The 27,594-nt window shown below is 41.0% G+C and overlaps 1 protein-coding gene across 3 annotated transcripts in view; it reads left to right on the forward strand.

The window, feature by feature from the left end:
- The window catches only part of frmd3 (FERM domain containing 3), a 218,879-nt gene extending 202,958 nt beyond the window's left edge, over nt 1-15,921 (forward strand). For all 3 annotated transcript variants that reach the window (XM_043712851.2, XM_043712861.2, XM_087993336.1), the window contains one exon: nt 14,312-15,921. In XM_043712851.2, coding sequence (XP_043568786.1) covers nt 14,312-14,913 — 602 coding nt within the window. In that variant the 3' untranslated portion in view covers nt 14,914-15,921. The remainder of the gene's footprint in view (nt 1-14,311) is intronic.
- The last annotated feature ends 11,673 nt before the right edge of the window (nt 15,922-27,594 follow it).

A 27,594-nucleotide genomic window follows, 5' to 3' on the forward strand; every position in this document is an offset into this window, starting at 1 on the left:
TATTTCCAAGGCAGGATGGAGAATAGCTTGGAGGGGAACTTGCAGGTGAATGGTAGTAGTGGTGTTCCCATCTATTTGCAGCTTTTGTCCTTCTAGATGGTAGGGTTGAGGGTTTAGATTAGATTACTTAGATTACATTACAGTGTAGAAACAGGCCCTTCGGCCCAACAAGTCCACACCGACCCGCCGAAGCGAAACCCACCCATACCCCTACATTTACCCCTTACCTAACACTACGGGCAATTTAGCATGGCCAATTCACCTGACCCTGCACATCTTTTGGACTGTGGGAGGAAACCGGAGCACCCGGAGGAAACCCACGCAGACACGGGGAGAATGTGCAAACTCCACACAGTCAGTCGCCTGAGGCGGGAATTGAACCCGGGTCTCAGGCGCTGTGAGGCAGCAGTGCTAACCACTGTGCCACCGTGCCGCCCACTAGACAGTGCTGTGTAAGGAGTTTTAGTGAATTTCTGCAGTGCATCTTGTATTATACTACTAAAGATAACTATATTTAAACAGAATTCAAGTCAAATCTTTTATGTGAAAATTTTATTTGAGTTAAACACAATTCAGCACAAGAATTAGTTTATTTTTATGCACACTTCCTTTCTCTCTAGAGTTTTGGGCATTGGTCCAGTATGTTCACTTGTCAGCACCAGACTTGAGGTGTTCTTACCAGATTGCTAAACAACTCTAGTTTCTCCATTTATGAAGGCATGGTTCTACTTGGCTGCTTCCACAGCCTCATTCTCAGCAGCAGTCAGGATTCATGTGCCCAAGAAACCTCCACCACTTTTGGGCGCTTCTGCCTATTACAGGCAGTTTTCACTAGCTCACAGCCATCCAAATGGCCACGTAAGCATGTTACGGCCATGCACACCATGACAGGTCCTGAGCCTTCCCAGTTAGTGTTCCAACCCCTCATTCTCCTGCAACTGGTGCAACATTTGCAGCATGAAGTGGCTCCCGTACATTCTGTCCATGTGTTCTATCTGCTGCTGAGGTCTGCAAACCAAACTTCTATGAAACATTCCTCTGCACCAACACACTTACACTGCTTGATGCCCCTCTGAATGTCACATTTCATGAACATCACACAGTGCCACTTATCCTTGTGGAGCACAGCGGATTGTTCATCCTCTTCCTGCACTGGATCGATGTTCTACTCAGCACATGGCTGCTAACCTGGATTGCCTCCTCCGCCCAGAACATCTTGATTGCTGGGAGGATCCCTTGCTACCATCCCTTGGAAACAAGACCTACTGCCTTTTCTGAAGCCTGAAGGAGAGCCTACAGTGAGGAATTGCTAGACCATGGGGCTACATATTGTCTTCTCAAAGAGATCACCCTGGTAGCAGCAGTTGGTTTTCTCCAGGAGTGTAAGATCAAAGCATCCCAACACTATACTGTCAAAGTCTCCAGTAACAGTCACACTGATGCTGTTGTCTTGAAGCCACAACACTCTAGAGCAGAGAATTCCAAGACTCATAACCTTCTAAGGGACAAAAAAGCTCCTCACTTTAGTCCTAAATTGCCAACTCCCTAACCTGAGACAATGCTCCTTACCAGGGAAATAAACTCTGCCAAAGCCCTTCAGAATCTTACATGTTTCAATGAGATCACCTCATTCTTTGAAACTCCAGTATTGTTTTACACTCTGAGTGCAGGAGTTTGGCACTAGATAATGATGCTCATTTGAAGAGATAGTGCAGGCATGGTGGGCTGAATGGCCTCATGTGTTGTAACAGTACTATGATTCTGTAAAGACATCCCATTATTCATCAAGCAAGTTGCAACCCAGCAACCAAAAATGGGCAAGACTTGCAAGTAATGAATTTTATGTGATTCTCCCAAAAAACAAAAAATTCATAATATAAGTTTTTCTCACATGCACATGTGCCCACACTTGTGCAGCTTATAACATTTTGTGATTTATTTTCCTATCATACCTGCATTCCTTCAGTAGAGGTAGGACAGGCTGCTTAAATTTATGCGCTAAGTGTTGACAACCCTTGGTTAATAACAACAAACCCAGACTATGTATCTCTTGAACCTTGATGCTTGAAAAAGAATGAGGCTAGGGCACCTAGAAATTACGATTCTCAAAAATTTTACATTATAGGCAAATAGAAAGACAATAGTATTCAGTTAAAACTTTCCTACAAGTCTTTTTAGTCCAATGTTAACAGTTGATTCACGTAAGCAGTTTATAAATAACTGTAATCTTAGTCTTCAGTTCCCTCATGGCCTTTTCCGAAGCCCTTTCACACATTTGACATTTAATCTAACTTTAATTCTGTATGCTATATTGACAACTCTGTAAAGACTAGATTAGGGAAGAAAGTGACTGATTTATAGTGTTTTCAGACGAATTTGAAAGGAGTAGACATGCTGAAAGGCTTGCTAAAGATCCAGACAAGGACACGCATTTATTTTCGGATTGTGAATTACTGCTGCAGGGATTATTTTTGAATCACAGGGACTAACTGATTGAATTGGTCACGGGGAAAAATTACAGATTAACAAACTGATTTATTTAATTCAATCTGTGCTTTAAACAACATCAAAAAAGTGTTACCACTGAATTTGAGATAATAAATACACAAGCAGCACTAATATGAAAGATATGAACAGTCATAGTTGATGCTGTTATATAATAAAGTCTAGTAATATAAATGAGCTGTGATTACCACTTTCTGTGCTCTCCAGGCAGAGATTTTAGTCCAAGAGAAAAATGAATGAATGGGGTAATTTATGGGAATTGTATTCCAGTTGTGACACTAATTACCATGCTTTCTCAAATTACTATTGCTGAAGTTGTTTTTTTCTGTTATAGCAAAGGTAACAATTCCAGCTGCATCTAAGTTCTGCAAGATATTGACACACAAAATCCATGTGCTGTTATGAAATTATTTGACAAAAGAAGACCCAGAGAACTCTGGATGCTGGAAATCAGAAACAAAAACAGAAATTACTGGAAAAAAATATCAGCCGGTCTGGCAGCAGAGTTAATGTTTTAAGTCCAGTGACCCTTCTTTAGATTTGATTTTAGCTCGGTACATGCTGAAGATGGTGTGGGTGGATGGGGGTAGAAGTAAACAGTAAGTGAAAATGGTTCCCAGAGAGAGAGAAAAAGACAGTTGGACAGACATAGGAATGAGTAAAAATCAGACTGGGAGAATTAATAGCTGATAATTGGGACCAGTAGTTGCTGAAAATTTGTTGTTTGTGGTAGCAACCCATGTGATGACAAAATCTGGTGTGTAGGGGTTGGGATAAAGACATAGGAGAAGATACTCAGGCCATAAAATTATTGAACTCTATATTGAGTCTGGAAGGCTGCAGAGTTCCCAAGCAGAAATTGAGATGTGGTTCTTCCAGCTTGCACTGAGCTTCATTAGAGCACCGCAGCAAGCCTGACACAGAGATTTTGGCCAGGGAACACAGTGTTATGTTGAAGTGGCAGGCAACAGGAAGCTCAGGGTCATTTTTACGGACAGAACTTAGGTGTTCTGCAACGGAGTTGCCCACTTTGCACTTCGCCTCCCTATGCAGAGGAGGTCACATTGTGAGCAGCGAATACAGTAGAATCGATTAAGTAAAGCACAAACAAGTTGCTGCTTCACCTGGAAGGAGTGTCTGGGACCTTGGATAGTGAGGAGGGAGGAAGCAGTTGTTACACCTTCTGTGATTGCATGCAGAGGTGGTGTGGATTGTGGGAAGAACTAAACATTCAGGGCTACCTGATATTTCAAAAGGACCATCAGTAAAGCATGAAGGTGGGGTAGCTATGTTAGTACAACACAAGTAAGTACAATACCATGAAATAATCTTGGATCAGAAAATGTAGAATCTTATGGGTAAAGGTAAGAAATAAGAGTGGGTGAAAGACCAGTTGTCAGTTTCTACCATAAATTGGAGGCCCATTACATAATTTGAATGACATAATCTACCTATGTTGCTTTTAAAGTTTCCTTTTCATTTGTTGCATATTGTTGTTTTGACTTAGTTAACCTCCAGTACTACTGCAGACCTATCTGTTGCTATTAAGGTCAGTAGATGCAGATGATCATGTGATAGAATCTTTGATGAGATCAGAACTTGCTTGATTTTGTTAAACGGTGTTTTCTGTTCAACATTTCAACATCATTGTTGATCCCTGCAAAGTAGTTATCTCGAAGACTCATTATAATGTATCACAGCAGTGAAAGTTCTTCAGTTACTTTGGTTTTCTATGGGTCTCTTATGATTTCTACGAGGGGTTGGTTAGCTCAGTTGACTAGATGGCTGGTTTGCAATGCAGAGCAATGCCAACAGCATGAGTTTAATTCCCCAGTCAGCTGAGGTTATCATAAAGGATACTTCTTCTCAACCTCACTCATCTCCTGAGGTATAGTGAACTTCCTGTTAAACCGCCACCAGTCATCTCTCCCTAATGAGAGAGCAGATCCACAATCCAGTGGGACTATAAACAATTTTATCTTTACTGTGAGTTTAGTCCCTTTGATTATGTGCCCAAGAAATGTTATTATTGGCTGTGAAAATGTAACTATTCTCATTTAACATTGGACTTGCATTCTGAATCACTTTTATGTCTGTTTTAACTCTTTGATCATTATTTTCCTTTATAGCTCCATCATGTCATTCATGTGACATGTTACCCCCTCAATACCTGACAATGTGTTTGATATTGTTCTTTGGAAAACCTCTGCTTTTTCAAAGGGTAGCCTGTTAAAGTAATAATGCTCAAAAGGGTTAATAAAGGTCATCAACGAAAGTCTTCAAATACAGGTAACTGCCAGAGTTCACTGTTCACATCCAGTTTGATGAACAGGGTCAAATACAAACAAAAACTGAAATTGCTGGAAAATTTCAGCAGATCTGACAGCATCTGTGGAGAGAGATCAGAGTTAATGTTCTGGGTGCAGATTGATGAATAGGGTATTCTTAGCTGGTTTTGCTAGACTATTCATCCAATTAAGTCATAGAGTGAATTGCACATTCCATCGCTTTATTCATTTGAGTTTGATCCAAAAAGATTCTTGCTAAACCTTTATGCACAGTAACCATTTATACCATCCCATCAATACTGAAACAAATTAAACTACTCCTTATCTGCGTGTAGAACCTATTTCTATGTCCAAGTGTGGGTATGGCACCCTCTTGATGTGTACAAGCTTATTAGTTTTGCTTTATCCCTAATGTAGCTATCTGTACCAATTTACTCAAACCTGTAATCTTGGGAATTCTTTTTAAAATTAATTTCCTTTGTTTTGCATATGCAATCTCATCAATTTTTGAATTAATTTATGCATTCCTGATAGTAGAGAACATTCTTGATTCTAGATGATATATAGAGATTCTGTGATCTGGATGAGAATGTAAGAGGATTGGTTAATAATTTTGTGGATGACACCAAATTTGTGGCATAGTCAACAGTAAGGAAGATTACCTAAGATTAAAAAGGGATCTTGATCAACTGGGGCCAATGTGCTGAGAAGTGGCAAATGGAGTTTAATTTGGATAAACGTGAGGTATAGCATTTTGTTAAAGTGAACAGGGGCAGGACATATACAGTCAATAGATTCATATAGCAGAACCAACACTTTGGCTTATTGAGTCTGCACTGACATAATTACTACGAAAATTGTGCTAATCCCAATTTCCTGCACTTGTCCCATATCCTTGTTCTGATGTTCTGATATTTGAAGTACTCATTCAAAATTTTTTTTTAAGGTTTCCAGCATCTACAATGTTCCCAGGCAGTGCACTCCAGATTCCCACCACCTGCTGAGTGTAAAAGTTTTTTTTTCCCAAATCCTTTTTGAATCTCTTACCCGTTACCCTAAAACTATGCCCTCTGATGATTGACTCCTCTACCAATAGAAACAACAGCTCTCTATTCACCCTGTCCATACTTCTCATAATCTTCTACACCTCAATCACATCCATCCTCAGTCTTCTCTGCTCAGAAGAAAACAATCTCAGCCTATATAGTCTGTCCTTTTAGCTCAACATCTCCATCCTAGGCTACATCCTGGTGAATCTCCTCTGTACTCTGCCAGTGTTAACACATCCTTCTTGTAGTGAGGTGACCAGAACTGCACACAGTATTCCAGTTGTGGCCTGACTAATACTCTGTACAACTCCAACTTTATCTCTTTGCTCTTATACTCTATGCTGTGGCTGGTAAAAGCAAGTATCCCATATCCCTTCTTAACTAGCCTATTGATGTGTTCTGCCGACTTCAGGGATCTGGGAATAATTACCCCAAAATCCCTCAGTTCCTCTAAGCTAACCAGTGTCCTGCCATTCATTAAATACTCTCTCATCTTGTTTCTTTTTCCAAAGTGCATCACCTCTCACTTATTAGGATTAAATATCATCTGCCACTTGTCTGCCTGTAACAGACAACCATCTTTTTCATTATTAACCACTCTACCAATCTTGGTGTCATCTGCAAATTTGCTGAACATTCCCCCCACATTTTCATCTATATCATTAATGTTTATAACAACAATTAGGGTCCCAGTACTGATCGTTGTGGTACACCACTGGATACCGGCCTCAGTCACTCAGACAACATTCCAGCAGTACCCTCAGTATCATATTACTAAGCCAGTTTCTGATCCATCTTGCCGAGTTTCCCTGAATTACACATACTTTAACCATCACAATCAGTCTCTTATGTGGGACCTTGTCAAAAGCTTTGCTAAAATCCATATAAACTACATCGACTGAACTTCCCTCATCCACACACTTGATCACAAAAATTTGAAACAATTCTAACAAATTTGTTTGGCATAATCTCCTTTGAACAGGAACACTCTGACTATCCCTCATTAACCCATACCTTTTCAAATGGCTATTAATTTGTTATAGAACATAGAACATACAGGCCCTTCAGCCCTCGATGTTGCGCCGCTCTGTCATACTAATCTGAAGCCCATCCCACCTACATTATTCCATGTACGTCCATTTGCCTGTCCAATGACAACTTAAATGCACTTAAACTTGGCGAATCTACCACCGATGCAGGCAAAGCATTCCATACCCTTACTACTCTCTGAGTTTCATAGTTTCATAGAACATTACAGTGCAGTACAGGCCCTTCGGCCCTCAATGTTGCGCTGACCTGTGGAACCAATCTGAAGCACATCTAACCTACACTTTTCAATTCTCGTCCATATGCCTATCGCAATGACCATTTAAATGCCCTTAAAGGTGGCAAGTCTACTCCTGTTGCAGGCAGTGCCTTCCATGTCCCTGCTACTCTCTGAGTAAAGGAACTACCTCTGACATCTGTCCTATATCTATCACCCCTCAACTTAAAGCTATGTCCTCTAATGCTAGCCATCGCCATCCAAGGGAAAAGGCTGTCACTGTCTAACCAATCTAACTCTCTGATAGTTTTATATGTCTCAATTAAGTCACTTCTCAACTTTCTTGTCTCTAATGAAAACAGCCTCAAGTCCCTCATACGACCTTCCCTCCATACCAGTCAACATCACAGTAAATCTCCTCTGAACCCTTTCCAAAGCTTCCACATCCTTACTATAATGTGCTGACCAGAACTGTATGCAATACTCCAAATGTGGCCATACCAGAGGTTTGTACAGCTGCAGCATGATCTCATGGTTCTGAAACACAATCCCTCTGCCAATGAAAGCTAACACACCGTATGCCTTCTTAACAACCTTAGCAACCTGGGTGGCAACTTTCAAAGATTTATATACCTGAACACCAAAATCTCTCTGCTCATCTACACTACAAGAATCTTACCATTAGCCCAGTACTCTGCATTCCTGTTACTCCTTCCAAAGTGAATCACACACACTTTTCTGCATTAAAGTCCACTTGCCACCTCTCAGCCCAGCTCTGCAGCTTATCTATGACCCTCTGTAACCTATAACATGCTTCGTCACTATTCACAACCCTACCAACCTTCGTGTCATCTGCAAAGTTACTAACCCATCCTTCTATGCCCTCAACCAGGTCATTTATAAAAATGACAAACAATAGCGGACCCAAAACAGATCCTTGTGGTACCCCACTCGAAACTGAACTCCAGGATGAATATTTCCCATCAACTACAATCCTCTGTCTTCTTACAGCTAGCCAATTTCTGATCCAAACCACAAAGCACCCTCAATCCCATGCTTCTGTATTTTTTGCAATAGCCTACCATGTGGAACCTTATCAAATGCCTTACTGAAATCCATATATACCACATCAACTGCTTTGCCATCATCCACCTGTTTGGTCACCTTCTCAAAGAACTCAATAAAGTTTGTGAGGCACGACCTACCTTTGACAAAACCGTGTTGACTATCCCTAATCAACTTATTCCTTTCTAGCTGATTATAAATCCTATCTCTTATAACCCTTTCCACTACTTTACTCACAATGGAAGTAAGGCTCACATGTCTGTAATTTCCAGGATTGTACCTACTCCCCTTCTTGAACAAGGGAACAACATTTGCAATCCTTCAGTCTTCTGGCACTATTCGTGTAGTCAATGACGACATAAAGATCAAAGCCAAAGGATCGGCAATCTCCTCCCTGGCTTCCCAAAGAGTCCTAGGATAAATCCCATCTGGCCCAGGACTTAATTATTTTTACACTTTCAGAATTGCTAACATCTCCTTCTTATTCACTTCAATCCCATCTAGTCTAGTAATCTGTATCTCAGTATTCTTCTCGACCACATTACCTTTTTCTAGAGTGAATACTAATGAAAAGTATTCATTTAGCACTTTCCTGTCACCTCTGACACCATGCACAACTTCCCACTACTATGCTTGATTGGCCCTAATTATACTCTAGTCATTCTTTTGTTCCTGATATAGCTATAGAAAGCCTTAGGGTTTTCCTTGATATTATCTGCTAACAACTTTTCATGTCCCCTCCTAGCTTTTTGTAGCTCTCTCTTTAGGTCTTTCCTGGCTAACTTGTAACTCTCAAGTGCCCTGAGCCATGACATCTCATCCTAACATAAGCCTTCTTCTTCCTCATGACAAGAGATTCAACTTCCTTAGTAAACCATGGCTCCCGCGCTGGACAACTTCCGCCCTGCCTGACAGGTACATACTTATAAAGGACCCGCAGTAGCTGGTCCTTGAATAAGCTCCAATTTCAATTATGCCCATCCCCTGCAGTTTCCTTCCCCATCCTATGCATCCTAAATCCTGCATGATCACATCGTAATTGCCTTTCCCCAAGCGATAACTTCTGCCCTGCTTTCCATCACTAAAGTAAACATAACCGAATTGTGGTCATTATCACCAAAGTGCTCACCTACCTCCAAATCTAACACCTGGCTGGGTTCATTACCCAGTATTAAATCTAATGTGGCTTCACCCCTTCTTGGTCTGTATACATTCTGTGTCAGGAAATCCTCCCGCACACATTAGACAAAAACTGACCCATCTGAAGTACTTGAACTATAATATTCCCAGTCAATATGTGGAAAGTTAAAGTCCCTTATAACAACAACCCTGTCACTCTGGCTCCTATCGAAGATCATCTTTGCTAAACTATCCTCTACATCTATGGAACTACTTGGAGGCCTATAGAAAACTCTCAACAGGGTAACCTCTCCTTTCCTGTTTCTAGTCACAGTCCATTCCACCTGCGTAGATGGATCCTCAAACGTCCTCTCTGCAACCGTAATACTGTCCTTGACTAACAGTGCCACATCACCCCCTCTTTTACCATTTTCTCTGTTCTTACTGAACCACTGATGTGAGACTCACCAGTCTGGAATTTCCTGGTTCATCTCTACCATCCCTCTTAAAAAGTGGAACCATTTTAGCCATCCTCCAGCCCTTGCCACTTTCCCTGTGGTCAGCCAGGAATTAAAAATTTGTGTCAAAGCCCATGTAAGTTCCTGCCTCACCTCCCACAGTAGCCTGGGATGCAATTCATCTGGCTCATGGCATTTGGCTGTTTTTAAGTCCCAACAGAGCCTCCAAACACCTGCCCCTTCCCTATGTCAAACTGTGCATGTTCCTCACAGCCTCTTTTCTGGAATCTGTACCTACATTCTCCTTTTCCAGAGTGAAGACTGAAGAGAAGTATTCATTCAACACCCTTCTAATATCCTGTGGCTTCACATACAGGTAGCCCCCTTGGTCCCTAATGGGCAAAACTCTTCCCCTGGTTAACCTCTTCCCTTCAATATATTTATAAAATGATAGGTCCCTTGGTTATGTTGTCAAAGAGGGAGACCTAAGGGTTCAGGTACATAATTCTTTGGAAGTTGGATGACAGGTAGACAAGCTGATTAAGATGATGTTTAGCACTCTTGCCTTCATTGCTCAGACCATTGAGTAAAGGAGTTGGGACATCATGCTGAGTTTGTACGGTGTTGACGAGGTGCTACAGGAAGGATATTATTAAATTAGAGAGGGTTCAGAAAATATTTACCAGCATGTTGCCATGTCTAGAGGATTTCAGTTATAAAGAGAGGCTGGATAGGCTGGGATGCTTTTCACTGGAGCATAGGAGGTTGACCGATGACCTTACAGAGTTTTAGAAAGTCACGAGGGGCATAGCTAAGGTGAATAGCAAAGATCATTTCCCTAGGGTTGGGGAGTTCAAAACTAGGGGGCAGAGGTTTTCATTGGGAAGGGAAAGATTTAAAAGGGACTTGAGGGGCAACCTTATTACATAGAATGTGTGTGGAATAATAACAGTAAAACTTACAAATGACACATACTGGTCTGAGTGATCGTGTATACTTCAAAATGGAGCTCCAGTATGACCAGTGCATTCATTTCCCAGTATTTACTGGGTTGTTAAACTGGTTTCCCCTCAATTGGCCAAACATTTTCATAGCAGTCATTTCCACTCTAGTGAAAACTGAAAGAACTGCAGATGCGGTGAATCAGAAACAAAAACAAAAGTTGCTCGAAAAGCTCAGCAGGTCTGGCAGCACCTGTGAAGAGAAATCAAAGTTAATGTTTCAGGTCCAGTGACCCTTCCTCAGAACTGATGGCAGCTAGGAATGTGTTGGTTTATGTGCAGAAGATAGGATTAGGGGAGGGTAAATGATAGATAGAGATAGAGCCCAAAGAGAGAGATGAACAGTTGAACAGACAAAGAAGTCGGTAACGATCTGGCTGGGAGGATGAATAGCTTTAATGGAGACTGTTAGTCGCTAACAATAGGTAGTGTGTAATTGCAGGCTATGTGATAACAAGGCCTGGTGTGTGTGGTAGGGGGCTAGGACATTGGGCAGTTCAGGCCCTAAAATAATTGAACTCGATGTTGAGTCCGGAGGGCTGCAGGGTTCCCAAGCAGAAAATGAGTTGTTGTTCTTCTAGCTTGCATTGAGCTTTGCTGGAGCACTGCAGCAAGCCTGAGTCACAGATGTTGGCTGGGGAACAGGGTAGTGTGTTAAAGTGGCAGGCAGCTGGAAGCTCAGGGTATTTTTTTGGGTAAAACTTAGATATTCTGCAAAGCGGTCACCAGTCTACACTTCGTTTCCCCATCATAGAGGAGACCACACTGTGAGCAGTGAATGCATTAGACTAGATTGTGAGAAGCACAGGTAAAGCACTGCTTTACCTGAAAGGTATGTTCGGGCCCTTGGATAATGAGGGGGGTGGAAGTAAATGGGCAGTGTTACACCTTTGGTGGTTGCTGGGGAAGGTGCTGTGGGCTATAGGGGTGGTGTTGAGAGTGAAGGAAGAGTAGACAAGGGTGTCCAAGAGAGAGCAGTCCCTGTGAGAGGTGGATAAGGGAGGGGAGGTGAATATATGTCTGATAGTGGCAACTCACTGGAGGTGGCGGAAATGGTTTTTGATGATCTTCTAGGTGTAGATGGTGGTGGGATGGTAGGCAAGGACAAGGGAGAGGAAAAAGTAAGGACTGCAGATGCTGGAGGTCAGTCAAAAGGTGTAGCGCTGAGAAAACACAGCAGGTCAGGCAGCATCTGAGGAGCAGGAGAGTCAACGTTTCGGGCATTCCTCATTAAGGACTTATGTCTGAAACATCAACTCTGCTGCTCCTCGGATGCTGCTTGACCTGCTGTGCTTTTCCAGCACCACACTTTTTGACAAGGATAAGGGAAACACTATCTCTGTTGCGAGAGAGAAGAGGGGGATGAGGATGAAGGTGCAGGAGATGAGTTGGACCTGATTGAAGCTCTATGGTGCTGGGGAATCCTTGGTTGAGAAAGAAGGTGGACATTTTGGAGGTTCCCTTTTGAAGTTGGCCTCACTGGGAAATGTGCTATCCCTGTGTTCAGCAATCTGTCTGTTTTCTCTCGTACCAAATCCTTTTTGACTGGTAAAAGCTCTGAGAAAACCTCATGTGAAACTCCAGATTACATTCAGGTTGCAAATTAATTCTGCCTTCAATCCCTCCTCGTTTGCTGCTAGCAGGTAAAGGTCACTTATGAACAAATCCATGCTTTCCTTATGTCTCTGTTTTCCCTGATTACACTTCACATGTTCTTTAAATTCTTAAAGTTAAAGAACTTAAAATTCTTTCATGTTATTAAATTTCTGCTGACGGTGAAGTAGCATGAAATGCCCTCAATACGTCTTTGTTTGATTCTGTATTTTCGCCAAAATCTGTTCTGCAACTACATCATTCACAATAGTCTCCATCACGTACAGGTCTTGTCCTTTTTCCCTTTAATTCTGAAGCTGTTCTAAACTTCATAAATCTTTTCTTCCAAACTTCCCACTTCTGAGTCTGTTTCAGTCCCTTGGTCACCTGGAAGTGGCAAGGTTGACTCTATGACTCTCTGGACCTGCAGTTTTGACTGTGACCCTGGTTATTCTGCCAGCTACTGTTTTGGGTCTGTGCTCATTGATGCCTGGTCTTTGAGTGTGTTTCTAAGTTCTCAGCTACCTTTGATAACTCTGACATCTTAGATAATTCTTGAAAACCTTTCTTTCTTCTTTCTTGACCATGAGGTTCACTAAATAAAATCATCATTACCGTGCTCTTTCATTAGAGAGAGATGACTGGTGGGGTTTTAAGCTGAGGGTCACCACTCTTCAAGTAAGGGGAGAAGTTGAGAAAGTGGGGCCTTCATGATAAACTCAATGGTGCAGGATTTTAAGCCATACTGTTGGTGTTACTCTGCATTGCAAACCAGCATGTAGCCAACTGAGCTAAACTAGCCACTTAAATGACTGCATTTGACACATATTTTAGTTTATCAGAACTCTTCATTTACAACATTGCAGATATACACATTTCTGAAGACTCTAATAGAGCTTCAGATCACTCTACATAATCATGTGGTACTGACATCAACTTTACATCATTATACATCATCATCATTGTGTATTCTGCTCAGGTCTCATTGCTCTAAAGGAGATGTTTCAATCCACTGTGCATGTATAGATTCTTTGAGATAACAATCTGATTAATCAGACTGCTTTCCCTTTTCCCCGTAATCATGTAGATTTATTTCCTTCACATATTTAGCCAGTTCTCATTTGAATATGACCACTGAATCTCTGTTTACTACTTTTTCAGCAATACATTCTGATCACGACAACTCACTTCATAAAAAATAAGTTTCTTTACGTTGCTTCTGGCTCTTTTGAGAGACACCTTGAATCAATGCTCTCTGATTATCAACTCTTTTGCCACTGGAAACAGATTCCCATTATTTAGTCAGTCAAAATCCTTCATAATTTTAAATACCTCTGTCAAATCTTTTCTTGTCCCTTCCTCGACCAAGAACAACCCAAGTTACTGCAGTTTCTCCTCATCCTAAGTTAAATGATAGTAAATCTATTTTCAACTCTGTCTAATACCTTGACATTTTTCCTAAAGTGTAGGGCCCAGAACTGAACACAGTATTCCAGTTGATTCTATTTGGATATTGATCATTTAAAAATTTATGCTAAATAGTGGAAGTTGTACATGTATGGACAGCAAAATGATAGCATGAGACCAATCTGTGTAATTTTACTGAAACGTATCATGTTCAGATTCACTTGCTTAAACTCCGTGCTGAATGTTATCAAGTGTAGTAATCAAAATCACTTTTCTAAGTCCAGTACAATCTATGCCCTTTCAGCAGTCAGATTGTGTTTTGTCAGAGAAAATAGCAAATGATCAGTGACCATCTTCCAATTGGATAATTAGGTCCATGTTTCTCAGATGACTTGAGAAAATTGCTTTTAAGATAATAAGGTGTAATTAGACAAAGTTAGAAAGCTTAATGTAGGAGACAAGTTTGGACCTGCAGTCTCTCACACATTGCCTTAGGTTCAACAGGAAGAGAAAGATTGTGAAATGTCATGTTAAGATCTTTAACTGTTCTTGTACTTTTCAGGTGGAGAGTTGTTGGTGTTGAATGATGAATCTCCTTCTGAAGCAGAAAAGGAGAAGGAGCCACAGAGTGAGAAAGGAGAGATGAGTGAATTCAAATGTGAGAACAAAGAGGAAAACAGTGATGAAGCTTTAACCATATCAGAATTAGTGTATAATCCAAGTGCCAGTGTCCTGCCTACTCCTGTAGAAGATGGTGGGATTGACTTGCTCTTTAATAGTCACCCATTTGGAAATCAGAGGGATGAAGGAAATTTGTATGATGAGCTAGATGCAAATGAAACCACACCGCTGATTGCTGAAGAAGAAGAATTAAAGGATGTAAAGCGAGTACTCACCAGCAGCTTTGAATTGTTAACAAGCAACAAACATCTGAACGCACTCGCAAAAAGCTTTGTGAAACTTCTTCTGGTGGGGTTGGGCTTGATGCTGTTTGCTTTCCCACTTCTTTTGGTCTTGCTGGAATCCGACATTGATGCTTCTTTTCTGAGAGAAATCCGGCAGACACCAGAGTTTGAGCAGTTTCACAGTGAATACTACTGTCCGCTTAGAGAGTGGTTGGCATGTAAAGTACATTATATCTTTGATAAGCTAGGCAGCACCTGAAACCACACCAGTGTCCAGCTGGACAAACAGTAACAACTTATGACAACTTCGTCTCTGAGCAAAACTTATTTCTGCTGTTTTTACTGTTTTTATGTTTTGTACCTTTTTAATGTGGTTTAAAAAGTATTTCAGGAAATTTTATTCATTTTTTGAAGTGAAAATTGCTCATGAAATGATTGAATTGTAATGCACAAAGTAATAAGTGTGGCATGATGGAGTATTTTCTGATATTCCATGGTTGTTGTATTTGTGTATGCATATACAGCATTTTGTTTCCATCTTTTTCAAGATGGATGCAAGATTCCAAATGGTCTATACAGATGAATAACTGTTATGGCAATGGACCTTTCTTGTGTATTTGCATAAAATGTGTTGACTGGGTTACATGTGGTAAAATGCATGAATTTGGAGGGTGGGCACTTGGTATTTTCATAGGGTCCAAAATCAAAACAACATTTTATTTAATTATTTATTAGAAATTATTTATAATAATTGGAAACACCAAGCTCATTTGGGGTAAATTTCCATGGAGGTGCTTCCACTTCTCTATTGTAACTGGAGGAAAAGTACAACAGAATGCCTCCAGTCCATGGAAATACACCCTCTTGTAATTAAATTCTACATAAACTGAAGATGTTTTCAAATAGGTGGATTCATGAAATGATGAATGTTTTTGCAGTATAAAAGGAGACAAGAGTTGCCAATGTTAGACAAGCTGCAAGAAAATGATGTGTTTGAGTAAATTGAGATTGCAAATTATAAACAAAGGAAAATTGGCTCAACTCTTCAGGTTTATAGCATGCATTCACTTCATTCACATCATTATGCAAACTGAAAGATTATCACAAGATGTCTTTAAAACACAGGATTCCACAAGGCTTCAAATTGCTATACATATGTTAACATATGTAATGTAAATAGCTTAGCAACTTCTAACACAAATGGACCAGGAGAAAATTATTTAATTTAGGTTGATTCTCTGAGGTAGTAAACATGGTAGGCTGCTACCTTCACAGCAATCTTCAGTGATATCAAGGAAGAACTGGGCACACTCCATTGGAATTGAAGTCATGACGTGGAGGTGCTGGTGTTGAACTGGGTGGATATGTGGAACAGTCCATCTTCCGCAGCTACACTGGCACTACCCCCCACTTTTTCCTCCGCTACATCGATGAATGTATCGGCGCTGCCTCGTGCTCCCACGAGGAAGTTGAACAGTTCATCCACTTTACCAACACCTTCCACCCCGACCTCAAATTCACCTGGACCGTCTCAGACTCTTCCCTCCCCTTCCGAGACCTTTCCAATTCTATCTCGGGCGACCGAATCAACACGGACATTTACTATAATCCGACCGACTCCCACAGGTACCTAGACTACACCTCCTCCCACCCTGCCCCCTGTAAAAACGCTATCCCATATTCCCAATCCCTTCTTCTCCTCCAGGAGGACCAGTTCCAAATCCGTACAACCCAGATGGCCTCCTTCTTCAAGGACTGCAATTTCCCCCCAGACGTGGTCGACGATGCCCTCCACCGCATCTCTTGCACTTCCCGCTCCTCCGCCCTTGAGCCCCGCCCCTCCAACCGCCACCAGGACAGAACCCCACTAGTCCTCACCTACCACCCCACCAACCTCCATGTACAGCGGATCATCCGCCGTCATTTCCGCCACCTCCAAACGGACCCCACCACCAGGGATATATTTCCCTCCCCTCCCCTATCAGCGTTCCGAAAAGACCTCTCCCTCCGTGACTCCCTCATCAGGTCCACACCCCCACCAACCCAACCTCCACTCCCGGCAACTTCCCCTGCAACCGCAAGAAATGCAAAACTTGCGCCCACACCTCCCCCCCTTACTTCCCTCCAAGGCCCCAAGGGATACTTCCATATCCGCCACAAATTCACCTGCACCTCCACATACAACATTTACTGCATCCCCTGCACCCGATGTGGCCTCCTCTATATTGGGGAGACAGGTCGCCTACTTGCGGAACGGTTCAGAGAACACCTCTGGGACACCTGGACCAACCAACCCAACCACCCCGTGGCTCAACACTTCAACTCCCCCTCCCACTCCACCAAGGACATGCAGGTCTTTGGACTCCTCTATCGCCAGACCAAAGCAACACGACGGTTGGAGGAAGAGCGCCTCATCTTCCGCCTGGGAACCCTCCAACCACTAGGGATGAACTCAGATTTCTCCAGTTTCCTCATTTCCCCTCCCCCCACCTTGTCTCAGTCAAATCCCTCGAACTCAGCACCGCCTTCCTAACCTGCAATCTTCTTCCTGACCTCTCCGCACCCACCCCACTCCGGCCTATCACCCTCACCTTGACCTCCTTCCACCTATCGCATTTCCAACGCCCCTCCCCCAAATCCCTCCTCCCTACCTTTTATCGTAGCCTGCTGGGGACACTTTCCTCATTCCTGAAGAAGGGCTTATGCCCAAAACGTCGATTCTCCTGTTCCCTGGATGCTGCCTGACCTGCTGCGCTTTTCCAGCAACACATTTTCAGCTCTGATCTCCAGCATCTGCAGTCCTCACTTTCTCCTTGAACTGGGTGGACAAAGTTAAAAATCACACTGTACCAGGTTATAGTCCAATAGGTTTATTTGGAAGTACAAGCTTTCGGAGCGCTGATTCTTTGTCAGATAGCTAGTGGGGCAGGATCATAGGAATTGAATGGTAGTGACAAACTACTTGCCAATATCCTTAACCTGCACAGAAATATCAGCTAGTTTCTGTGTACAGGGGCAAGTGAAACTTCATGGTGGTTGAAGACAACATTAAAAGCATTGATTAAATTCCCATTTCAGCTGAAGCAGACCTGGACCTTGCCCTACCCTGTAGTGAGTGGAAAAACAATGGCAAATCACCTTTGAAAGGAAACAACTATAGAAAAAAATCAGGATGAAGCATTAACAGGCAATGAGCTGAGAATTTGTCTTCTGGCAGAATACACATCACTCATTCAAACTCCTACGTAGTTTCAAATTTCATGAATTGAACCAACAGGGTCAAACAGTAAAGCTGTTACCTTGCAATGAAAAGAAAGATTGTTTCAAGTTAGAAGCTAAAAACTATTGCAGAAAATAACAAGAAGTGTAAGTATAACCAAATCTGCTTCAGCTGAAATGGAAATTGAACCCATGCTTTTAATGTTGTTTTTGACCACTCTTAAGGTGAATAGTCCATGTATATCCAAAACCATGTGATATATCTGGGCAGATTAAGGATATTGGTGAGAATTTGCTCACTACCACAATTCTCATGCAGCGTGCCCGGTTCTTCCTTGATATCACTGAAGAGTGCTGTGTGGTTAGCAGTCCACAGTGTTTACTGCCTCAGGGAATCAACCAAAATCAAACAATTATTTTCCAGATTTCATAATTAAGATTTTCAAATTACTACTTCTCAAATTTGGTTGGGAAAACAACTTTTGACAATTGTTAATGCTTAATTAATTGACTATAATCACTGTTGTTAAAGCTATAAACAAGAAATTTCACTATTAGCCATTTTGATAACACTTGCAGTGAGATCTTTTGGCAAAAACTTTTAAGTAATATTTGGAAATATATACAAGAGAAGCTCGAGATATCATTTCTGAATGTACCTAGGATGGAGGGTATTGCTTATCACTCACCCTAATTGCTTTCAAGAAAGTGATAGTGAATACTAAATGAACTGCTGCAATCAATATGATGTAGTGTACCCACTATGCTATGAGGGTGTTTTTGAGTCAGATGGCATATTGCTTGAAGTGCATGTTGCAGGTGGTGATGTTGTATGCACTTGGTATCATTGATTTTCTAAATGATTGAGATTGCAGATCTAGAAAAAAACTGTTGAAATAGACTTCACAAATCACTGCAGTGCATCTTGCGAATAATATGAACTGCAGTAACGGTCGGTCGGTGGTGGAGGGAGTGTTTAGGGTGGTGGGTGGAGTGCCAGTCAAGTAGATTGCTTTATCATGGATGTTGTTGGACCTTGTGTGGTTTTTGGAGTTGCACTTATCCAGGCAACAGTCCTGACTTATGCTTTTTAAATTGTGGACATGTTTTAGGGAATCACAAGATAAAATACTAGATACATAATACCAAGCATCTGAATTGACTTGCTAACAGGGTTTATGAGGGTTGTGAAATTAAGCTCTGATTTTGATGGTGTCATTTTCAGAGATTTGTAATATGAAGAGGAAGTGGTTAGATTCTTTCTTGTTGAAGCTGGTCATTGCCTGGCAACCATGTGGCATTAGCATTATTTGCTGCTTATCAGCATAATTTTGAATATTGTTCAGGTAGTATTTTCCCATTGTAGTAGTATCACACTTCAAAAAAAAACACTCCCCTCATTTTTATTGCAAATGCATGGCAGAGGTCTTAGGATTTACAAGTGGAAGACACCTTTCTTGCAGTCAGACATTAACTGTTCTATCCAAATAACTAAAACACAGCAGCTACTTGATCTGAATTATGGAAACAAGATATTTAATGGTACTCATGAATTATGATTCATGAATAGGCTGTGAATTTTGCAAAATCAGGAGTGCATAGGCTGTGATTTACTGTTTGTTAAAAAGAATGGACAAATAATTAGTAAGTTCTTGGCAATGATTCTCCCAGATGCGTTCTTTTGAATGTCATTCCCTATTAAGATATGAACATGAAGTCACCCTTATCATATTTTAGTATAATCTTAAATAAATTTCAGAAAAAAATCGATCCCCCTTCTGTACATTGTAATCCTGTGTTGTGAATCAGCTAAGAAATAGTCCAAGTAGTAAGTATAATCCAGTCACAGGGAATCTGAAGCTATAACATTGACCACTTGATTTTACTTTCTAATTATGTAAGATTGTGTGATTTTCAGAATTTCCTATCAATCCATTCATGTCAGTTTCCTGCTAGTTGAATTACGTTACCATTGTTCACTGGTGTCCAGTGAAAAAATATCAGACAGTGTATCTATTCAGGGAGCAAACAATTGGTTATCCCTAAGCTCCATTTCTTACTTGTTAAAAAATAGAATTAAAGAGTTTATTCAGCCCTGTATACGGCAGCTTCATGGCTGTGCTAAGAGAGAAGGAAAATGACCTGATCCTGGATGCCAGACCCAGTACAATTAGAAATATGTTTTCCTGATGAATGTCAGAAATTACCAATGCTTTTGCCAGTTAAAATACAATTTGAGTATAATAAAAAAAAGAGTTAAATTGTGTATAAATGCATTGAACACATATGAACTTCCTACTACTTTAGGGAATGTGTCTGGCGAGTAGCTGAACTACACAGGCCAGAATTCTTGGCTATTGCTGATTAAATTATTCTAAGAGGTGGAGCAACCGGTGTTGGAATTGGGTGGACAAAGTTAAAAATCACACAACACCAGGTTACAGTCCAACATGTTTATTTGGAAGCACCAGCTTTCGGAGCACTGCTCCTTCATCAGGTAACCTGGTGTTGTATGATTTTTAATTATTTCAGGATAGGTTGGCAGATTGACTGCTACAATTGACTTTAATCTTGCAGGAGAAATTTGGCTGTGTTTCTGTTCTTGATTGTTACACACTGACCCATACCGGAGATTAGCAACACTTGTACAGCTGAGGAAAGGATCCTGCATGGCTATGATCTCTTTTTGCATAATTGAAATAGCGTTGGAGGGTTCCACCTGGAGAACCATAGTCCATCATTAAATCAATTAAATTGACAAAGAAGAAATTATTCTGCCAGAGGGTCATTGATAATAAAGCTTTCTAATTTAATAATTTATGATGTCCAGGAACAGAGGAAATATCATCTTAACCACTGAATCAGGTTACAGTTTTATAGTTAATTCTTTGGAATTTACAGTTTTGCTTAAAAGTATAGAGAATTGAAAGTAAACCTTTAAAGTTTCGTTATTGATAACAATAACAAATTACATTTGTATAGCACCTATAACAAAGTAGCACTTTCCAGGGTCATTATTAAACAAGTTTGACACCAGGATACCCAAAAGCTTGGTCAAATGGTAGATTTTATGGACTAACATAAAAGGAAAGAGAGGTGGACAAGTTGAGGGAGTGAATTTCAGAGCTTAGAATCTAGGCAGCTGCTGATATGACTATTAAGCATGCATCTATTAAAGTGAAGAAGTGCATGGAAAACTGAAGAGGTGCAGAGATTGTGGTGGGCTGAAGGGCTGCAAGAAATTAGAGAAAAGGAAGAACGAGACTTTGGATGAATTTGAACATTGCAATAAGAATTATGAAATTGAGACAATGACAGACTGGAAGCTAAAATAGGTCAGCAAGCACAGGACTTAGAGGTTAGAGCTGAATAAGACTTGATGTAAGTAAGCAGGTAGGCAGCAGAATATTGGCTTATCTTCATTTGCTGATGATGAAAGGAAGGAGGCTGGTCTAGAAAACTTAGATTAAAGACTAATTAGTATTTCTTCTTGTACAATTTTTAAAATTCAGAATTCAAACATTGTCTCATTATTCTTTTGGCTGCAATTGAATGACCATGATTTTATTAGGTTGCTTGTGAGGTACACTGACTGTTTGAGAGAATTGCCTGCTGAGAGAAGGGAATTAATGGAAACCAATAAGTCAATATCAAAGAATGAAATAAATAGAAATAACAAAATTGCTATTGTCAGACTACAATCTGTCCTTGACCATCCCTATACATCTTGGTGACAGAAGATCTTAAGCGAGACTATTTCAGTGTTGCACTCAACTGACCTTAATCTACAAATAAAATTACTTCATTAATTACTGAGGGATCCAATAGGAATGAATCAGTTGTGATAAAAGAGTAGAACTAGGCCGAGTGGCGCAGCGGGAGCGTGCTGGGCCCATAACCCAGAGATTGATGGATCGAAACCATCCTCTGCTATTGTTCAGTGTCACTTCAAGCTGCTTCCCTTTGGATCGGTGCTCTCTTCTGCAAGCTGTGGAGGAGGATCATAAGACACAGAATATATAAGAAAAGATTATAGTGTCATGTAACATTTAACCCACCAATTCTGCTCTACTGTTCAATCATGGCTGATTGGTTTTTCAAACCCATTCTCCTATCTTCTCCCCATAAGCCTTGATCCCCTTACTAATCAAGAACCTACGCATCAATGTCTTAAATTCACTCAATAGCTTGGCCTCCACAGCCTAATGTGGCAATGAGTTTCAAAGTCACCACCCTTTTACTGATTAAATTCCTCTTCATCTCAGGTTTAAAGGGTTGTCCCTTCACCCTGAGGTTGTGCCCCTAGGTCCTAGCTGTTCCTCCCAGTGGAAATATTTTATCCATGTACACTCTATCCAGGCCTCTCAGTATCCTGTAAGATTCAATCAGGGCGCCTCTCATCCTTCTAAACTCCATTTTGTACAGAGCCAGAGTCCTCAACCGCTTCTCATCCTCCAGATGATTCTTGTAATCTCTTCTGGACACTCTCCAATGCCAGCACATTTTGCCTTAGACACAGTGTCCAAAACTACTCACAATATTCTAAATGTGGTCTGACCAGAGCCTTATACTATTTTGGCAGTATATCCCTGAATTTGTTTTCTAGCCCTCTTGAAATGAATGCCAACATTGTATTTGACTTTCTAATCATCACCTGAATCTGCATGTTAACCTTAAGAGATTCCTGAACTAAGACTTTCAAATCGCTTTGCGCTTCAAAATTCAGAAGTCTTTCCCTGTTTATAAAATAGTCTACACCTCTATTCTTCCTTCCAAAACATGTATGCACACACTTTTTCACATCTGCCACTTTGCCCACTCGCTTAGCATGTCCAAATCTTTCTTCAAGGCGAAAGTGAGGACTACAAATGCTGGAGATCAGAGTCAAGATGAGAGCGGTGCTGGAAAAGCACAGCAGGTTAGGCAGCATCTGAGGAGCAGGGAAAGCGAAGTTTCGGGCAGGAGACCTTCCTGATGAAGGGCTGCTGCCCGAAAAGTCAATTTTCCTGCTCCACGGATGCTGCCTGACCTGCAGTGCTTTTCCAGCACCACTCTAATCTCAAATCTTTCTGCAGCCTCCCCACTTCCTCAATGTTACCTGACCCTCCACCTATCTTTGTGTCATCTGCAAACTTAGCAACAATGCCCTGAGTTCCTTTAACCAGATTGTTAATGTATAATGTGATTAGTTGTGGTCCCAACACAACACTATGTCGTTGTCAATCAAACAACAACCTTTAGCATTGTAGAACATCATAAGGGACTTCACAGGAGTACTGTAATATTTATCACTGTGAGGTATTAAGTCAGTTAACCAAAAGCTTGATCAATGATGTATGTTTTATGGTCTGCGTTAGAAGAGTTAAGTGAGGTTGAAAGGCAAAGAAGTGTCAGACTTAACCGACTGAATATGCTGCCAGCAGTGATGGAGCAATTAAAACCAGAAATGCTGATGCGGCCGGAATTAGATGAGAATTGTGGGGCGGGAGGAGATTATGGAGCTACAAATGGATGGCTCATGATGGAACTGTAAACAAGAATGAGAATGTTAAAAACAATATGTTAATTTTATGGATTCAATGTAAGTCTGTGAGCATCGTGATGATGGATGATTGGGACTCATCGTTTGCTTTTGATATTGAAAAATGGTTGGTTAAGAATAGATATTACTGAAGCCTGTTAGAATATATTTATGCTATACCTTGCTTTTTCAACAATTTAGACATAATGGTTGAGTAGAACTTACAAGTTCACTTTGCCAGTGACTCTAGTTCTGACTTGATTTGATTTATTTATTATCACGTGTAGCTTAGTATAGTGAAAAGCTTTGGTTACGAGCAGTACAGGCAGATCATAGTGTAAGTAAGCAAGTACATACAGATTATAGGGTGAGGAAAAAAACCTAGAGGCATGCAGGTTAGGTCACACACGGTGTGCGCTAGGCAAGATCAACATTAGTAAGATCAGCATTAGCAAGATCAGCATTATTTGAAGTTAGAGAATCCATTCATCAGTCTAATAATGGGCGTGAAGAAGCTGTTCCTGAACCTGTTGGTACATGTGTTCAAGCTTCTGTTTTTTCTGCCTGACGGAGAGCAGTAACAGGGTGCGACTGATGTTTGCAACCTTTCCACTGCAACCAGGCATGTAAACAGAATCCATGGATGGAAGGTTGTCTTCCGTGATGGTCTGTGCTGTGCACACAACTTTCTGTAGTTTCTTATGGTCCTGGGCAGAGTATTTGCCTACCAGGCCATTATGCACCAGGACTGTATGTTTTCAATGGTGCATCTGTAAACGTTGGTAACAGTCCTAATGAATATGCCAAATTTCATGAGCCGCCTGAGGAAGCTGCCTGTGGTGCCTTCTTGACTGTCTCAACTGCGTGGGACGCCTAGGACAGGTTGTCAGTTATCGTCACTCCTCGGAACTTGACACTTGCCACCCTCTCAACCTTTGCTTCGTTGATGTAGATGGAGGCATGTTCTCCTCCTTTCTTTCTGACATCAATGATCAGTTCTTTCATTTTGCTAATGTTAAGAGAGAGCTTGTTCTCACTGCACCACATCACCAATCTGTGTTCTGACACGTCATTGTAGGATACCCGTCCTACCACGGTGGTGTCATCAGCAAATTTGTAGATGGCATTCATTCAGAATTTGGCAACACAATAGCGGATATATAGGGAGTACAGTAGGGGGCTGAGGCTGAAACCTGGGGGCGGGGTGCTTCAGTGTTGAGTGTTATCATGGAGGAGGTGCTGTTGTCTATCTTCACTGATTGCAGTCTGTGGGTCAGGAAGCTGAGTATCCAATTGCAGAAGGCAGAGCTGAGACCAAGGTCTCAGAGTTCTGAGATCAGTCTGGACAGGATAATGGAATGTAGTCAGTGAGCAGAATTCTGACGTAGGTGACTTTGTTGTCCAGATGTTCCAGGGATGAGTGCAGGGCTAAGGAACTGGTATCTGATGTGGATCTGTTGTGTCAGTAGAATTGTAGGAAATTAAGACAGGCTGGGAGACTAGATTTGATGTGAACCATGATCAGCCTCTCAAAGCACTTCATGATTATGGAGGTCAGAGCCACTGGGCGGTAGTCATTAAGGCACATTGCAAGTGCTTTCTTACGTACTGGGATGGTGATGGTCTTCTTGAAGCAGGTGGGAACTTCGGCTTATAAGAGAGAGAGGTTGAAGATGTTTGTGAATACCTCTGCCGGTTGGTCCTCACAGGATCTAAGTGCTTATCTGGGGACTCTGTCTGGGCTCGTCATTTTCCTTGGGTTGACTCCCAGGAAGACTGACTTGTCTGCTAATGCTTCACTAGTCCTCAAGAATATTTTTCATAGAAATCATGTTGGACGTTTCAACAGAGCCGGACAGGCAGTTGAAGTGTCTGGTTTGACCAGGAGTATCTCTGATAATCACACACCAAATCCTATTGACAAGTAGGGATACATGAATTTCTTTGTTTTGAGTTCCCATCTGTGCCTTCACAGTCGGACGTTTGGGATTAGAAGAGCTTCCAACCCCAAATGCCCAGTCTATACTGATCGGGAGCTCTTACATATGCTTAATTAATTGAGGGAATGATTCACATAGCTCTATACTGAATCAAAGATGTCTTCAATTCCCACTCAAGTGCCTAATTGATATCAGTATATATCAGAATGGTAGGTGACTTATCCCACATGTTAATTATTCTAAACATAAAAAAGTTACTCTTCATGTACTGTTTATACTTCAATGTTTATAATATGAAGGCTGAGAGCAATAGCAATGCAATTCATGCTTCCAGCCAGAAGATTATGCTTGCCAGAAGCATGACCATGAATGAGGATGACAAAACTATATCGATTTTTCTGACTCATAATAATTATTTCATGGATACCGGCTTTGATTCTGTTTGTAAAATACAAAATGTCTCTTGGCATTCAATTTGTCTATTTCCTCCTATTTGTTTAAAAATTTTATTCATGTTTCCCATCCAACAATTCCATAGACTGAACTTTATTCTCTGCATAAAAATGAATTCCATCTGAATCTCATTCTAATCAAATGATATCTTGCCACACCTTCATCTTTTCTTGACTGTGATAACACAACTGTAACACTGTTGATGCTTTTGTACAAGATCAGTGTCACTCACTTTGATTATATTCTTCAGACCTGCTTACTTGTTCACAATTATATTTGTCTAATACCTGTATTGACACTTGCAATCTTTGGCTCCCTATTGCACCTATCTTATTCTTGGCTCAACATACTGCTGTGCTCTTCCAGCACCACTAATCCAGAATCAACATATTTACTGACATAGCCTGCATTTTGTAATCAAATTTACTACTTTCTTCCCTTATACACATGTTATTGCACCTTCCACAATAGCGTGTGTTTTACCTTTCACTTATCGAGCTGTAGTATCTGCAGAGACCGCTGAATCTTATTTCTCTTTTGCTTCACTTTTCTACTGAAGATATAAATCTAAAGAATAAAAAACCTACATCATATTTCTGATCTTTATTTAAAAAAGACAACCTATTGTTCATCTGCTTCCACACTTGAATTTCTTGTGGAATTAAATCTTTTTATCACAGAAGCCAGTATTTTTATTGCTTTGATTAGATTAGATGATTAGATTCCCTACAGTGTGGAAACAGGCCCTTCGGCCCAACAAGTCCACACCGACCTTCCGAAGGAGCAACGCACCCAAACCCATTCCCTTACATTTACCCCTGACTAATGCACCTAACACTAAGGGCAATTTAGCATGGCCAATTCACCTAACCTGCACATCTTTAGACTGTGGGATGAAACTGGAACACCCGGAGGAAATCCACGCAGACACGGCGAGAATGTGCAAACTCCACACAGACAGTTGCCTGAGGCGGGAATTGAACCCGGGTCCCTGGCACTATGAAGCAGCAGTGCTAACCACTGAGCCACCGTGCCGCTGATTTTTTTAAAAAAAGATTAATTTCCCAGAAACTGATGGGAAGAACTGAGGGAGAAGAGATAATTTTGTAAGACTGTTATTGTAACATACTAGAATCAAAATGTATTAAACAATACTTAACAGATTTAAAAAATACTTGTTAAAAATACATTAAATGAAAGAAAAAGTACTTCCATCACTATCACCAAAAGGTACTTCTGCATTTTGGAAGATGTGTAGCATTATAGGAACCAACCCCTGCCACACCAAGCTGAAACTTGTATTCCTTGACAATTATTTCATTCCCGGTCTTAGTTTTCCCAACCTGGTTATCACCAACAAGGCACACCTTGGTGACTCTCCATTCAGTTGTCAAGAAACTCATTTGTTCTGTTTCTTTTTTTCCGAACAGAATCAGAACCACAACAGCATCCTGCTTAGTCGATAGCACAAAACAGTCCATCTGCTTTCCCATATTAGTAGCTTCTTCATTTCTATATCTCAAAAACTGCTGTGAATAACTGTTAAAACTGATTCCTGCCACTTCAATGGGTCTTTCTGTTTGAGATTGCCTCCAGTGTTTTTGTAGATAGCAATTCCAAGACTAAAGCAGTTAATCAGGAAATGGATGCTCTCAACATCACAAACTAATTTAGAGTATATTAAGGGGAAAAGGAAGGTGGTGAATGGGGAGGTAGTAAAATATAGAGTTCCTTGTTGCTCAACCTAACTTTTACAAATATATTTAAGATTCCATAGAATTCTATCAGGAAATTATCCAATAGAATA

Source organism: Chiloscyllium plagiosum, unplaced genomic scaffold, assembly GCF_037043375.1.
Source record: "Chiloscyllium plagiosum isolate Xiang-an unplaced genomic scaffold, Cpla_swu_hap1 HiC_scaffold_2, whole genome shotgun sequence".
Lineage (NCBI taxonomy): Eukaryota > Metazoa > Chordata > Chondrichthyes > Orectolobiformes > Hemiscylliidae > Chiloscyllium > Chiloscyllium plagiosum.